Here is a 15,937-nt window from a genome sequence, read left to right as displayed (position 1 = left end):
TAAAACAGATCAACACACTTCAATATTGAAGGAACAGGGGACCAACAGCATTAACTAATTACGTGATAGATGATCGATCCCTTTATTTACATCGTGCGCCTATCATCTTCGTAAGCCACATACAAAATAAGATTGTTGTTAGTTGATAAGATTTACAGGATTTTATTGTAATGTTTATGTCATTTAATAACTGTATGATGTTGCAGATGGTCATAAGATAAGAAGAAAAAAGAAAGAATTGTCTATCTTTGATTCCTATAGCAAGACTTTGTTTGTCGTGTTCACTTTCTGAATGTTTCTTTTCCTTTTTATATATTTTGTCAAAAGCAACAAAAAACGAAGATGTCATTACTAGTTGTCTGGATATGGTTAATGTTGTTTATTAACAGCAACATTTTTGTCAAAAAAATCACTGTAGTAATGTGAAATGTCTCCAAAGAAGAGGTGATGATATACGTGAAGGAAATAAACAGTTATAATGATCGCCTTTGTAGTATAGTAGTGTCTCTCACTGTTTGTGTTCAACTAGTATATCAAGATTAGAATTATTTATTTATGACATCAGTTGATATCATCGTTAATTGATGTCATAATGATATATCACATATATGTAAGCCACGTATGTTTGTACCGCTATCATGTGGGCTGGCGGGGGGATGTTTGTATCTGGCTCTGTATTATTTTCTTATTTCAGAGTAAGTTGCGCAAGTTCCGTCCCTTTATTTTAGTTTCCCCATTGTATTCTGGTAATTTAGTATAATTGTAATTAACGGAAGGTCAATGAGGAATTTACTAAGACAGGCCGAACAAGAAATATTTTCCGCTTATTGTTGGTTTTTCTTGTTGGGAGAACCAGGGGGGGAGGGGCTATTGTTATTATAGAACGGGAGAGACATGCGTGTTTTCTGTTTCTCCCTATATTTTTATCTCATCCCCACGCACTCGCATGTGCAATATCCATACAAATATATTTATACATGTATATATATGTCTCCCCCACACCATTCTCTAATAGGAAGTACCCTTCTTTGAAGAAGGAATGAAAATGAAGACCTAGTAGTTTGTACGTCAATTGCTTGCAAAATATGGTGTAATATAGAAATATTATATGAGAAATATCCCAAACGGTAGTAATATTACGTACAATATCAATTATATTGAGCATTAAAAACGCCGATCTTCCTCTCTCAGTTTCTTTCTCTGTCTCTCCCTTCCATCCGCCCCTTCTTTATACTATTAATATGCCATTGAAAATATCATTCGGACACTCCGAGTATCCGTTTTTATGGATGCTCAAATATGTCTGCCGTAAGAGAGAGGATTCCGCCATATATTCAATGTGTACATAGTAACTATATCGGTGCATATTTTCTAACAAACAGGGGTTCCACACCAAAGCATTTCACACACACATATACATATTGGAAGTGGCATTTGCACACAGAAGTTGTAGTAGTCGTTTCTTGCCATGCTTGAATTACTCATATAAAACTTAAAATCCTTTTTTGTAAGGAAACTGAAGAACAAATGACCAAATTTAAGACAAATCATATATTTTCTTCTTCCAATTCGGTGATTATGTGTAAACCTTTAAAGGAAATGGAATATTTGACAATTACTTCATATCATTTTTTGTTACTGATAATACTAACAATAAAGGTACGGAAGTTTCTGGAAGTGATTGCTACTCTGCTTTATGTAAGAAGACTTTGAAGAAAGGGGTCCCTTAGTAAGTAATCTTCGATACATAATTTTTTAAATTATCTAAAATTTGACTTGAAAAGGTTTTTAGGTAATTAAGTAATTGAGTAATCGAGTCTTGAGTAATTAAATTTCCACATTTTTGTGTACCTATTAGCTACACAAACTATTTGTAATTGTTATCTACCCCTTCTCTCTTTATGTAGTTATATATATATATTATTTTTTGAATTTAGGTAATTTATATATAATACATGATAAATTTATAATAATTATATAGTTATATATTTATAATTAGATTTTATTTTCTTTATTATTTGATATTCATGTTTTAATTACGATATCGATGAATGAGACTAATACCATGATAATGAATAATAAGAATAATTTTAAAAAATTCTCGTTTTCAAATATTTATATGAATAGGACTACTAGTGATAATAATGATAAGAACAATCGGATGCCTACAACATCGACTAGGTCTTCGAGAAATAATAATACTAATAACAATAATCCAATGACCCCAACAAAAGCACAAAGAGGATACGTTACACCTCCAGCTACATCGCCTTCTCAAAGACATGGAGCTCATTCTCACAAGAGGACAGGAAGCGTCAGTGGAAATATATTATTACTAACACCTCCGGATGAGAGTATAGATCCTCATCATCATCAATCATATCCTCAAAATTATACATCATCGTCATCGTCATCTTCTGTGTCGAATACTCCAACGAAAAAAACGTTTAGTAATCATAGTAATAATACTATGAAGAAAAAATCATTATCTGTGGTGGTGCCTAATGATATTGATGATCTGAATACAATGTTATCTCCAGGGTTTCATCCAATGAGTAATTTCTTACATAAAGCAAAGAGTAATGAAGAAGATGGTGAGGAAGACATTTCTTCACATAGTTATACACATGAATTATCGCCAAAATTGACTATACAAAATACAAATGAACAAATAAGAAGAAATTCTGTTGGTACTTATAGTAGTCTAACAGATTTTGTTAAACAAAATCATATTAATGTTGATGGTAGGATATTTGTCGATAGCCCACAAGCACCAAAGATAAATTTGGATATTTAGAAAATATGATTAAGATTATACATTTTTAGATGCACTTCCGAACGCGTCCTCCCTCCTGCACCCCCATCCCATTTCATGATAGCGTTCCAGTTAATAATAATATTACGAAGTTTCATTTTTCATTCATTCATTTCTATAATATAAATACCCCATAGATTTAATTGTTAATTTCACCTCTTTTTAATTTATTATATTTGTTTTACCTCTTTTGTGGGTATCATCATCATATTGATATATATATCATCATTATATAAGACGGTTTAAATTATGATAATATTTGACGCCCGGCATATACGCGGCTTCGGGGTAATTTGTTTAAAACCAGATTTGTATTTATATAAAAGAATAACACAATTTGATTTAATTTACAATTTTTTTTTATATTCGTTATCCTGTACAAAAGAAGCAAACACGAAGTGATATATCACTACACTACACGAATTAATAGGGGTATTCCATGGACTGGACAATCGAAGCCGCAAGGATGAAAGATCAGAAACCGGCAGGTGGATCTAGATCTATTGTGGAATCTTTAAATCAATTTAATAATATTGATAATGAATTTAATAACGAAATCAATTCAAAGATTAATAATTCTTTAAATTGGCTCTACGATATCCAACAGAATCATGTATCTGTATTATTGTCACCTGAACGAACAGAAAATTTGAAGCAGAAGGATAAAGAGAATGATCAACCAATTTTAACAAATGATAACGATTTCACACCAAAGAGACCAATTATTGATGATACTCCTTTAGAGGTGACTCCATTATCATTAAGACAACATAAAGATGTGAGTACTGAACACCAACTTCATTCAAATAACAAGTCAACTCATGAGACAAAATTGTCACCTTGGTCACCATATAAAGTAGATCAAAGTTTGAAAAGGACAAATAAACCCATAGATGAGACTGAATCAGAATCAATTGTTACTAATACCGATGATAAGAATGATAATACATCTAAGTTTACTATGATGTCATTGAATTCTACTTCCTCTGTTACTACAACTACAAAAGTTGATAATACAAACAATAATATTGCACATAATATCAATAACACAATCTCCACTACCATCGCAACGAATAAATCTCCTAATGTAACATTAACAAGAATGAGAAGAAGATCAAATATGTTTGTACCAATGCCAAAAAAGGATCCACTTACAGTTCATGACTCCATTAAACTTAATCAAAATCATACATTTTCTGGATCAACATTGAAAATTAAGAAACAAACAAATCTATCTCCAAAGAATCTTTTGAATTCTAATAAACAAATAAATAACAATCAATATTCAAGAAGTACCCAAAGCCCCATTGGCTCGAGAAATGTTTTTGATAGACTATCCTCTACATCAACTCAGTCATTCAATAAAAAAATCACTAACAAAACTCATATCATGAACAAAAAGCATACTACATCTTCAATAGATCTATCTGGTTCGCCATTAAGAAGGAACACAAGTTCAAGATATACTAGCGACAGCTCTAGAAAGAAATTATTCGAGCACAACAATTCCAATTGGCAAGTCAGGGAAACTTTAAAGAACATATTTTCTGTCGAGACTGAAAATTCTGAAAAAATTACAAAGAGGGATCAACAACCAAGGAATAACGTTAGACGTTCTCTGATACCAACATTAAATAATAGAAAATTATCTTTAGGGAAAGATAAACGTCATTCAATAAATATTGGTAGCAATGGTAATGGAAACGGTACAAACTCTTCTCAGAATAATGATAAGAATTTATCAATTATAGGTGAGGAGAAATCAACAAGAGTAAAAGAATCCTCTACTTCTACTATTCAAGAAATACCACAGAACCTTAACAAATTTCAAAGTAACGATCTAGAAGATACAAAAAGAGAACAAGTGAAAAGAGATAATGATCATAGACTAACAAAATTTCAATTATTACGATCTGAGGAACCCAACAAGCAAGATTTGAAAAAAAAATTAAATAAAAGATTATCTGAAGTTATGAAAACACAACAAGAATCTGAAAAACAAAAGAGAGATAAACAGAAAAAAATGTTAACAAATGATTTATCAACGAAACCTAGGGGTAAAAATTTCAGTGAATTTAAAAGTTTTGGAACGACACATAAATTAGGAAAAACAAGAAGGAGTAATACATTCAACAATATGAGCCAAGCATCTGATAATGAAGATGTTTCATTATTAAAACAACGAAATACCTTCGATACGAGGAATATCCTGGACGGATTAAATACTGAGGATTATAGAAGACGCGTTGGTGATTCTCTTGATGGAAATTCAATCTATGAGGGAAATCCGAGGGAGAAAGAAGCTCCCGGTAACATGACTCTTCCAGAAATATATTCAGATTCCGACCAAGAAGACACAAGCACATTAACTGAATGGGCTCGAGCACCGTACCTTCAAGAACAATTACGGCAGCAACAGAACTGGGATTTCAGGAAAATTTTTGGTCCCGTGGCACCTTTGCATATTGATGAGATATTTAACAATTCTAGGTTAAATAAATTCAAACCCTCATCAAATCTAGAAAAAAAATGATACCTCTCTCTATATATAAATATATTCTATATAAATATTCTTATTATTCGTATTTATTATACAATGCTAATTTTTTCAATTTAGGGCAAATTTCATAACCTTCTCTTTATTGCCTCAACTTTATCCCATTTAGTTATCCATTGTTCGCTTTCACTTTTTGGGACCAGATAAACCTTTAGCGCATTATCAAAGACTGGAACCTTGGGACTATCCTTCTTCAGGATGTCATGAATAGTTAATTTTTTGCCTGCTTTAATTAATCCGCCCGACTCAGTTTCCATATATGCAAGCAGTTTCTTGGGACTAAAGTTTTCATGACCTGGTTGTTCAAACCATTCATCTGGTCTACTCATAAGCATATCTATAATTTCTTGAATAGTGGATAGTTCACCAGTTTCGGCAATAAAATCAAACTCATCGGTAGTTGGATACATTATAATTGTTGGGTATATCATTTGAGATTCAAAATCCATTGGATTTTCCAATTTAACTTTAGCTTCTTTTAAGAATTCAGAGTGTTGATTTGTTGTAATATTTTTCACATTTCTTAATAAAATTGCATCAGTTAAAAATTTTTGAAGATTTTCCTTTTTCTCTTCTTCTTGTTGTCTTTTCTCTTGGTATGCTTTACGATCTTGATCTCTCTTTGAGATGGTAGCAAGTAAAGTCTGTAAGGACTTATTTTCACCATCGATTTTCAAACCAAACTGAACAGCTTCTATAGCTTCCTCTAATTTATTTAAAGCAAAAAACGCTTTACCCATTCGGAAATAGCATTTAATGTTCCTTGGATTTAAAGCTAAGGCGTTCTTACAATTATTAACACAACTTCTATAATTTTTCAATTCTAATTCACACATAGCTTTATTAGAAAATAGTGATTCGTTGACAGAATCATCTTCACATTTAATATTGATAGCTTTATCATACATATCTCTAGCATCCTTGAATCTCTTGACTTTGTACAGATCGTTCCCTTGGTTTTTAAAATTAGTAGCTATTTCATGAGGTTCACCTTCGTAAGCCATAGCCTTCAAGGCTTCCAGCACTGTATTCTCTCCACCGTCACCATTAGATTCATCCAACTGAGTCATGAAAAATGGCATCCTATTCAATTCTTCAAGAACCTCATCGGTGGTTTTATCCTTGAATTCAGATAATTGTGGGGGTAAAGCCAGGTCATTTGGCCCCGGGATATACTTCTCAGGTTTCTTATACTCTTTAGACATTTGGCTCAGTGGTGAATTGTACTATAGTTTTGATAGGGTTGATAAATATGGACTCTATCTATTCTTTTTTGTAATGGCGATGAGATGAGGTTGATTTTTAGTATTAAGTAATAGTATGTTGTAGTCTATAAAAAAAACTTTTTCAAGAGAATCCATTTTTTTTTTGGTAGTGTACGGCGAAACATTGGTTCTTCTCTTAGAGAGGAGTACACATATAGAGCCAATACAAGTAGCATAAACTGAATCCACCCAAGCTATGAGATTGAGAGAACATTATCAAAATCAGAAGATATCTATATATATATAAATGAAATGTATGTAAACAAGTATAAATTAAATGTATGTAAACATATATAAGTATAAGACTCTGTCTAGTTGTTTTCTTTTCTTTTAAACTTAAGAAACAGAAAACAGAATATATACCAGGTAACTACAGACCCTTATATTACGTTTAATGAGAGTATTCTTCCCAATTTGGAGGTCTATCCATCTTTTGGGCAGCGTAGTATTCCTTACCACAAGCATAACCCTTGAATGTGAAATCGTTCTTCTGTTGACAATCACAATTGTTTTCGGCCCATACTCTATCATCGATCGGACAGTTATCATAAGGTGGATGATGGTACCCAATATTAGAGAAGTAATGAATCTTATCTTTTGGTAATAAGATTGAAGCGGCAATTGAATGAACTGGAGCGTCACCCCATCTTTCATAGAAAAACCCACCAGCATGATCCAAAGCATCAAAGTATTCAGTGTAAGCTGGAGATCTCCATAGATTCAAGTTTGCAATTTCGAAATTGGACCAGAAATGACACAAGTTATAGTGTTCACCTTTGTCTCCACTTATAAATTCCATCAGATTATCCTTATCGACGTACTCCGGATGTTTTTTAAAGAAATCCATCGAAGTTTTCCATAAGGTTGGAATAGTAGCTAAATATTCGTGAATAGTAATAGTGAAACCGTAAACTTTTTCATTATCTTGCATCCATTTGAAAACATCATATTTAATGTCACAATACAAGTTGATATCTGGTTCCACTCTCCAATACCAATCATAATCATCCAATAATTTATGTCTCCAGAAAAATCCAGATTGGAAACGACACATATGTCTATAAGATTCAGAGGCGCCATAAATAATGTCGGCCATCTTAATACGAGTATCAGCAGCCTTGGATTGGTCGATATAGTCTGGGTAAGACCAATGTTCCTTTGGAATAACACCAAATTTCACAACGGAGGTTGGAATTTCGTGTAATATAGTTTCTTTAAAATTTTCAGTGAATTCCTCATCATTTAAAAATACCCAATCATACATAAATTGTTTATTGAAACGTTCTTGAACTTTACGGATAGATTTAACAATACCATCCAATTCAGAGTTACGAACCAATGTAACAAAACAAGCCTTTGGCCTATTACCACGATTTTCAAAACTTGGCTTAATGAAATCCATGACACTCTTCGACATATCTTCGATACCAGCAGCATTGGCAGTGTCCTTTAGAGCCTTAGCTTGTTCGTCCAGTAGGTCATCGGGTATTTCGTCACCTGTCAAAACCTTTTCACCATTCACTTCAGCATTAGATTCGGCTTCCATTCTTTGAGATTCGGCTTCCATACCAGCTGCATCAAGAATAGTATTTGATATACTATTCCCAAAGTTTGCTAATGGAGTACTGAATGAGGATATATCCAGTGGTTGAGGCATATATTCTTTAGTCGAGCTATGCGAACTTAATGTGATCAGCAGTATTAGAAACCCACCTACCATCAAGGTAAATCTGACCAGACGTTTACTTAAACGTAGCGCCATTTCTTTCTCTTTTATATCTTAATACTCTACTTGTTGTACTGTGTATATCACTGCGAAATAGATAAACCTATACTGTTTGCTGGTCCTTTTAAAGTAGTAAACTTTGTATTAAATAAGCTAATGCTGTTGTTGTTACGATGAATTTTTCAATCACTAGTAATGAAGCAAATACATAAAAAATCTAAAAACAGTTTACGTGTAACAAAAGAATGAACTCGAAATTCTGTTGCTGCGCCAAAAGACAGAAAAAGAAAAATTTTCTGGCCGTGGCGAGTGATGCCCTCCCAGTGGCATTTGTTAAGGGAATTATTCGTAATAAATAGTTCTATAAGTAGCAAAAGAAGTAGGTGACGATGATAGTGGTTCGATCTGTTTGTTGTCGTGACGTATTCAGGATGAGTTTTGAATAAACAGGATATTGCTCGGTTACACTATTGTTAGAATGTCTTATAATGGAATTGGGCTACCGTCTGCTAAGGGCTCTTCCACCTCGGGCCACATTCAAAGGTCATTAGCATCAAATGAGGACAGGGATAAGAATAGAGGCAAAGATTATCTGAAGAGGCAAGCAGAAGCCAAAAAATTAAAGAATCAGGGGGGTGTAAATCGCGTGAAGAAGATAAATATAACAAATAGTGATAATGCTAATGCTGTGAAACGTTACTCCCTAAGAGAGATAGAACTACGAGTGTCAGAGCTACGTGATAGTTTAGAGGATAAGATGGATGCATCTTCGGACAATGAATTAACGCCAGAAGATATCGATAAACAATGTCAACAATTAAGAGAACGATTGAAAAAGGAGCATCGCACACGTACCGCATACACCAGCAGAGATAATCGAAATGCAATGAACGATACTACTACTGCCACGGCCAGTTGAACCATGAACTAGAAGGAAAGAAAGTAAAAAAAACTAACGCCACTAAAATAGAATCAACATCAATAACTTATTGATCCAGTCATTCACTGATGCATGACTAACAAAGTAATAAAATGAGGTCATTTCGCTCTTATCGCTGCAATTACAGAAAAGGGAAAAGAGAAGCGAGAAAGGAAGAAAGAATGCGGCGCGTGTTCGGTTCATTGCATTGGATGAGATCGCATTGGAGGAGATTGCAATATATATAAAGAGATAAACATAGATATTAAACGGTGGGTACTTGGAACACTTCCGAATTTAATATTCTCTATATAATTACACAATCACATAAAACATTTATAAGTTAGTTAATACACAATATGTCGGAATCTACTGCTTTGTTGGGGAAACGCTTCCGTACAAATCATATACTCCGCAACAAAAAGTTACACAAAGTTTTATTAGCAATCCTTACAGTGGTTCTAATTACATTATATTCTTACTTTGAACCATTCCCTACATCCTTCGGACATCCTAAACCTCAAAAGAAAAACTTAATCTTTTTCGTCACAGATGGTATGGGTCCTGCATCTTTATCCTTAACTAGATCGTTTAGACAACTCACCGAAGGCTTACCAATAAATGATATATTAGAACTGGATCATCATCTGATCGGTTCTTCTCGTACTAGGTCATCGGATTCTCTTATTACAGATTCTGCAGCAGGTGCTACTGCTTTCTCATGTGCTTTGAAATCATATAACGGTGCTATCGGAGTATCTCCATTAAAAAATCCATGTGGCACCATTCTAGAAGCAGCTAAATTAAAAGGTTATATGACAGGTTTAGTAGTGACTACTAGAATCACAGATGCTACTCCAGCTGCATTTAGTTCTCATGCTGATTATCGTGTTCAAGAAGATCTTATCGCATTACATCAACTTGGAGAATATCCATTAGGTAGAATGGTGGATTTGATTATTGGTGGAGGTAGATCTCATTATACTTCAAAAGTACGTAAGGATGGTCGTGATCTATTACATGAATCTGTTGAGAATGGATGGCAACTCGTTCAAAATCGTAAAGAATTTGATTCTCTGCAGTTAGGTGATAATGTAACATTACCACTTTTAGCATTGATCGCTGAAAATGATGTTCCATTTGATATTGATAGAGATCCTAAAATGTATCCATCTTTAGAAGAACAAGCTTTAACTGCAATTAAAGCCCTTACAGAAGCCACTAAGGATTCAGATGAAGGATTTTTCTTATTGATTGAAGGTTCAAGGATTGACCATGCTGGACATCAGAATGATCCAGCGGCTCAAGTGAGAGAAGTTCTTGCATTTGACAAGGCATTTAAATCTGTCTTGGAATTTGCGGAGCAATCAGATGTTGAGACTGTTCTTATCTCCACTTCAGATCATGAAACTGGTGGTCTAGTTACTGCTAGACAAGTCACAGAGTCATACCCTGATTATGTATGGTTCCCACAAGTTTTAGCGAACTCAACTCATTCTGGTGAACATCTGAAATCTTTGATCAATAATTTCAAAGGTAAGAAAGAAGAAAAAACAGAATTCGTTAAACATGAAATAATGGAAAATCATTTAGGGATCAATGATTATACCGAACATGAAATTAAATCATTAGTCTCAGAAACAGATGCAAACAAAATTCAAGATTTGATTAATATTATGGTAAGTTTCAGGGCACAAGTCGGATGGACTACTCATGGTCATAGTGCTGTTGATGTTAATATATATGCATATTCCAATAGACGTGAAAGATGGCATGATATATTGGATCATTTACAAGGTAATCATGAAAATATTGAAATTGGTGAATATATGGCTAAATATTTGAATTTAGACCTAAATTCAATTACAGAGTTAGTTAAGGATACACATCATTCTCCAGATGCTAAAGTTGCTTTATTCGAAACAGAACACGATATATATGGTCATAAACTAAATTAGATTTTGCTTTCTTTCCCTCTGCTCACAAAAAGAAAAAAAAATTATTCATTTTTATATTCGATACCACTTTCATACATTGCATTAAATCAAGAAAATCAGAAGAGGGAAATGAATTAATATAAATATGTCACTACTGCCAATTTTTATTGAATTATATTTATAATTTTACCTATATTTTTGTATTTTCATCTATTTATTTATTAAACACGCTTTTTTTTAATTAGTATTATTATAACTATTTAAATTATCGTCTCTCTATATATGTTCTTTGGTTTGACAAGACCAATCAACTATGATATACTATATAATTTGGTAGAGCAAATAGATTATAATTGAGTCTCTTAACCATCTTCGAGAAACCTTCGGTATCTACAAAGTGGTAGAATGGGAAATTTGGAAACATCGCTCCATCTCTATGGACATCAGATTGAACCAATGTGCATGCCATTGATACACTATCCATACCTATTGCACTTAGATGGGATTCTTTCGTATTTTCTTTCTCCATAAGATGATTGATATGCACTCTTTCAGTAACTACACCACCAATACCTTCCATAACCACATAATTAGGTGGAAACGTGTTGAGTTGGAGTTGCCAGTTACCATTCTCAATCCAAGTCTTTGAATTCTCATAATCATAGGAAACCCCTTCTTTGATGTTTTCTTGATGCTTTTGTATGTTTGCTGTCACTACTGGTTTCTTCACTGAAATAAGATCCTCTATCAAGGATTCTGGTGTTTCGGTAATCTCTGAACCTAACCATAGGATATATCTGTCTTCTGGGCCTATGGTCGATGTGACTAATTCGTTTTTTAGAGTAGCTAGATATTTACGTTTTATAAGTTCCTTCTGTATCTCATCATGCCCTACCGTAAGATAATCCGGAGAAGCATTGGCACGTAATATCGTAATCTTCTTAAATACACCGTTTTCTTTTTGCCCTTGGATATCCTTTATTTTGGTTTCCAGTTTCTTTAAGACAGCATCGCCTTCCTCTGTAGGTAGTACCATTAAACCTAACTCCAGAGATTGTTTATCGAAGGATAGGTTCAGTAAATTACTCCAATATTTTTCATTATATGTTTCCACAACAGTCAAAACTAACACTTTATTGGTGTTGACAATATCGGTCCTTGATAGGTAGTTCAAATTATAATGTATTATATGTTCTTCTACAACACGCCCACTATCAGGAATGCTATTGTCTTCGAGTTTTTTATAGGAATATTTTGGAAGTTTAAACCTTTTACTAAATGGGAAATAATAAGTCTTTTCTCTATTGTATGAGTCTATAGTATATTTAGACAACCAGTCTGTTTTCAATGTACCGTCGTCAGACTTAAAGAATAGTAAACATAATGAGATGAATGAAAATAAATAAAGGAAATATTTAGCGTTTAGTGCTCTATAACTACTGGATAACGCAGTCATGGCTGCCTTCAAATCTTATCCAATTAGTCGATTGTATGTGTAGGTTTTAATTTCTCCCTCACAAGGCTCCCGAAAATATATATAAATGTATATGTATATGTATCTGTATATGTATATATTCATATATATCTTACAACTATCGAAGAATTGATTTATTTTACAAAATTAAAAGATAATACTTTTAGTAGTACTAAAAAACTAAAATACTTGAATAAAAAAAATGAAAACAGCAACATTACCAACGAAAAAATATACCTGCAACAACTTTCACCTACTTAGGGCAGGAATAAAGGAATTAGGTTCCATAATATTGCATATGTAAGTTACTTGGTGTCTAACCTAATCTGCTTACCTGTTCTTTTCATTTCTATTTTGGGCGGAAAACAGAGATTTGCTGGCGTCGATCTATTTTTTTTAGTTACTGGAAATACTTTTCGCGCCCAGTCTTAGTGTTCCGTACAGTAAATTATGCGTAGGACACACGTCTCACGAATCCATATGTCAACAACAGGAAGAAACTAAAACAGAAATTCATTAAAATCTCCATTCATTATGTATGTATTGTTATGATAAATTTATACTTTCGTAGAAAAATAGCTAATATATATACAAATATGTATATGTTGTCGTGCACTTATGTAATATGAGCAAGCGTGCTGAGAGATGTACAACTTATTGCTATTGCAAAAGTTGACTTTCATCCCATATCCTACCACAAATATTCATGAACAATTGTTTCGGCAGATTGTTAATATTGTTGGAACTTATATTCTTTATTCCACTTTTCGTCGGTATACTATTCTTTGGAAATTCAAAGCTAAATATATCGCTCATTAGACGTATTTCACCTGTCATTATATCATTATTCTGTTGCATCAGTGCAGTATTTTCGGAATTATGTTCATTTTGAGAAACGTCACGAAGTGTAGTGGTTTGATTAGTAACAGTAGTAGTCTCATACAGTTTGGATTTATTACTTTGTGTTTGAATATTATTATTATTTTTAGAAAATTTCCTTTTTTTACCCTTAAATGGAGGTGGTGTGGTATTTTGATATGCTGCTGGGTTAACATTGCTATTATTATTCGTAGTAGACATATTGTATGCTGTTATTGATGGAGAATAGGTATATGGGTACGCCCCTTGAGGTCCAGTAATACCAAGATTCGATAGGGTTCCCCAGGGTGACATAGGATACATCGAGTAATAATTGAATTGTGGAGACACTGCGCTTATTGGTGTGTTGCTTGTCGCTATCGGGTACCTAATAGTGTTTCGCAATCTATTTGATTGTGGGTACCATCCTTGCAACGGAACTTGTAAACTTGCACTACTAATTGGGCCATGTGATTGTATCTTATTTGGAGTTTGAGTTTCTTTCCCCAGGTATACAACTCTCGGTTTAGCTAATTTCTGAGCTTTTTGAAACGTTGTGACGTCTGCAGGTGCACTACGAGGTTGTACGACCTTAGCTTGAGATTGAAATCTACTTGATACAGCTGAACTTGGAATAGGCTTAACAAATTTGTCATTGTGGCGATGTTTCTTCTGTGTATGAGTATGTTTTGAAGTTGGCGAAATATTTAATGGTGGTGGAATTTTTCTTCTTTTTAATGACTTAGTGTTATTGTTTAAAACAGGTGGCACTTGCATGGATGCAGATGTAATTCTCGAAGATGTCGATGATGAGCCAACACTACTTGATGTAGAAGAGCGACTTGATGAGTAACATGACGAAGTATAAGAAGAGCATTCAGAGGCAGAACTGCATGAAGGTTGATATGAAATTGAAGCTCGCATCGACTGTTGTGGTCCAGATTTAGAAGTATCTGATGAAGATTCTGGTCTTGGTGATAGCAAGTCAGATATATGTCTCTTTCTTGTTGATTCTACTGGATTACTCACTGTAGATAAGGAAGACCTAGGTCTTAAAATATTATCATTATTGAAGTTATTACTTGAAAAATTTGTCATTGGATCATTTATAATTTCATTTTCTGTGTTATTTTGAAGAGGGGTATTGCTTATTGTGGTTAATTTTGTTTGTTCGTTTAATGGGTCTTTATTTAACATATTCCTAATTTCTTTACCTTTAGGTTTCTCTACAGGATCGATTATATTTTCAACTTTGGAGATAAATCTAGCTGAAACAGATTCCGTCATTTATAATAAAAGATTTATGTGGGAATAAAATTCAAATGGAGAGAAGGAGATTATTATAATGTGTCTTGATGTATTACTAACATATAAGAAATCTATGTTTATGTAATTTGCTTTGATTTAAAGAAGAAGAAAAAGTAAATAGTGGTACTTTTAATAATTTTTTTTTATTTTTATTATACTCTCTACTTTTGTATATTTATCAAAAACAATATTTTAAGGATCTTAATGCTTATCGGGTATTATAGAATGTGAATAATGTAAATCACAGTACTATTCAGGAGGAAGCAAAAAAAAATTAAAAAAAGAATGAAAAATAATTTACTTCTTGGTATTCGGATCTCTGTGATAGATGGGACGCCGTCAATATGCAGAATCTAGAAGGGGAATAAAGGAAAGAGGGGGGATGTAACTGGTGATCTTTCTTTGAATAACTAATATTATTTATTTATTTGGTTTGGCTAATAGTTGAAGAAATAGTCTAAATCATAAAAGTTTAGATTAGATCAAGGAATAATATATAACTTGATAATTATTTTCCAATTGATGATGGTAGTTAAGAAAATGATTCTTGAAGTAGAAGTGTAAAAAATATATATTCAAGAAAAATATTAATTAAACAATCAAACTTTGCCGATCATTTATGAAAGATAGGTTATATATATATATATGTATACGAGGACGATCATAAATTATATATAAATATACTCAGAACAAGAAGTTTAAAGAATTAAATTGGTGAAACGCCAATGCAATTTAAAAAGAATTAAGATGCCCTTGAATTAGAAGATAACAGAAAGTGTCTTACAAAAATTAACTTTATTCTTCCTTTTTTGGGCTGAAATCATACGGTTCAAAGTTAGTATTAGAGTAAAACAGAAAAATATATATATATATAATAAAAAAAAATACGTATACATAGCATGTTGCTTCAACTAAAAGAGTATTATCATATGAAGACTATTTGACAAATTCTTCCTAAAGTAGAAGAAGACAATTACTTGTAGGCGAAGATAAATGATATAAAAAAAAACAGCCCATCCATCCATCTATCTGTCCATTCTTCTTAACATCACCGAAAAGAGTTATAGATTGAATATAA

General features: G+C 32.9%; 8 protein-coding genes across 8 annotated transcripts; 4 read left to right on the top strand and 4 right to left on the bottom strand.

Annotated features, from left to right (window-relative positions):
• Nucleotides 1-2,047: 2,047 nt before the first annotated feature.
• Nucleotides 2,048-2,797, top strand: ICS2 (Ics2p; the record flags this gene model as incomplete). Its single annotated transcript, XM_041550973.1, has 1 exon — nucleotides 2,048-2,797. The coding sequence occupies one exon, from the start codon at nucleotides 2,048-2,050 to the stop codon at nucleotides 2,795-2,797; it is 750 nt and encodes a 249-aa protein (XP_041406907.1).
• A 457-nt stretch (nucleotides 2,798-3,254) lies between these two features.
• On the top strand, nucleotides 3,255-5,348 carry SLI15 (Sli15p; the record flags this gene model as incomplete). Its single annotated transcript, XM_041550972.1, has 1 exon — nucleotides 3,255-5,348. One exon carries the CDS (start codon nucleotides 3,255-3,257, stop codon nucleotides 5,346-5,348), a length of 2,094 nt encoding a protein of 697 aa, XP_041406906.1.
• A 92-nt stretch (nucleotides 5,349-5,440) lies between these two features.
• On the bottom strand, nucleotides 5,441-6,577 carry CNS1 (HSP70/90 family co-chaperone CNS1; the record flags this gene model as incomplete). The annotated part of the gene is made up of 1 exon (XM_041550971.1): nucleotides 5,441-6,577. One exon carries the CDS (start codon nucleotides 6,575-6,577, stop codon nucleotides 5,441-5,443), a length of 1,137 nt encoding a protein of 378 aa, XP_041406905.1.
• Nucleotides 6,578-7,028: 451 nt separating this feature from the next.
• Nucleotides 7,029-8,399, bottom strand: KRE2 (alpha-1,2-mannosyltransferase KRE2; the record flags this gene model as incomplete). Its single annotated transcript, XM_041550970.1, has 1 exon — nucleotides 7,029-8,399. The coding sequence occupies one exon, from the start codon at nucleotides 8,397-8,399 to the stop codon at nucleotides 7,029-7,031; it is 1,371 nt and encodes a 456-aa protein (XP_041406904.1).
• A 442-nt stretch (nucleotides 8,400-8,841) lies between these two features.
• Nucleotides 8,842-9,282, top strand: CWC21 (U2-type spliceosomal complex subunit CWC21; the record flags this gene model as incomplete). Its single annotated transcript, XM_041550969.1, has 1 exon — nucleotides 8,842-9,282. The coding sequence occupies one exon, from the start codon at nucleotides 8,842-8,844 to the stop codon at nucleotides 9,280-9,282; it is 441 nt and encodes a 146-aa protein (XP_041406903.1).
• A 359-nt stretch (nucleotides 9,283-9,641) lies between these two features.
• Nucleotides 9,642-11,240, top strand: PHO8 (alkaline phosphatase PHO8; the record flags this gene model as incomplete). The annotated part of the gene is made up of 1 exon (XM_041550968.1): nucleotides 9,642-11,240. One exon carries the CDS (start codon nucleotides 9,642-9,644, stop codon nucleotides 11,238-11,240), a length of 1,599 nt encoding a protein of 532 aa, XP_041406902.1.
• Nucleotides 11,241-11,526: 286 nt separating this feature from the next.
• KABA2_05S07392 (uncharacterized protein) lies at nucleotides 11,527-12,675 on the bottom strand (the record flags this gene model as incomplete). The annotated part of the gene is made up of 1 exon (XM_041550967.1): nucleotides 11,527-12,675. One exon carries the CDS (start codon nucleotides 12,673-12,675, stop codon nucleotides 11,527-11,529), a length of 1,149 nt encoding a protein of 382 aa, XP_041406901.1.
• Nucleotides 12,676-13,353: 678 nt separating this feature from the next.
• On the bottom strand, nucleotides 13,354-14,838 carry DIG2 (Dig2p; the record flags this gene model as incomplete). The annotated part of the gene is made up of 1 exon (XM_041550966.1): nucleotides 13,354-14,838. One exon carries the CDS (start codon nucleotides 14,836-14,838, stop codon nucleotides 13,354-13,356), a length of 1,485 nt encoding a protein of 494 aa, XP_041406900.1.
• Between the last annotated feature and the right edge of the window lie 1,099 nt (nucleotides 14,839-15,937).

This window comes from Maudiozyma barnettii (genome assembly GCF_903064755.1).
Source record: "Maudiozyma barnettii strain CLIB 1767 genome assembly, contig: KABA2_05, whole genome shotgun sequence".
Lineage (NCBI taxonomy): Eukaryota > Fungi > Ascomycota > Saccharomycetes > Saccharomycetales > Saccharomycetaceae > Maudiozyma > Maudiozyma barnettii.
This window is presented reverse-complemented; position numbering and strand designations above follow the sequence as displayed.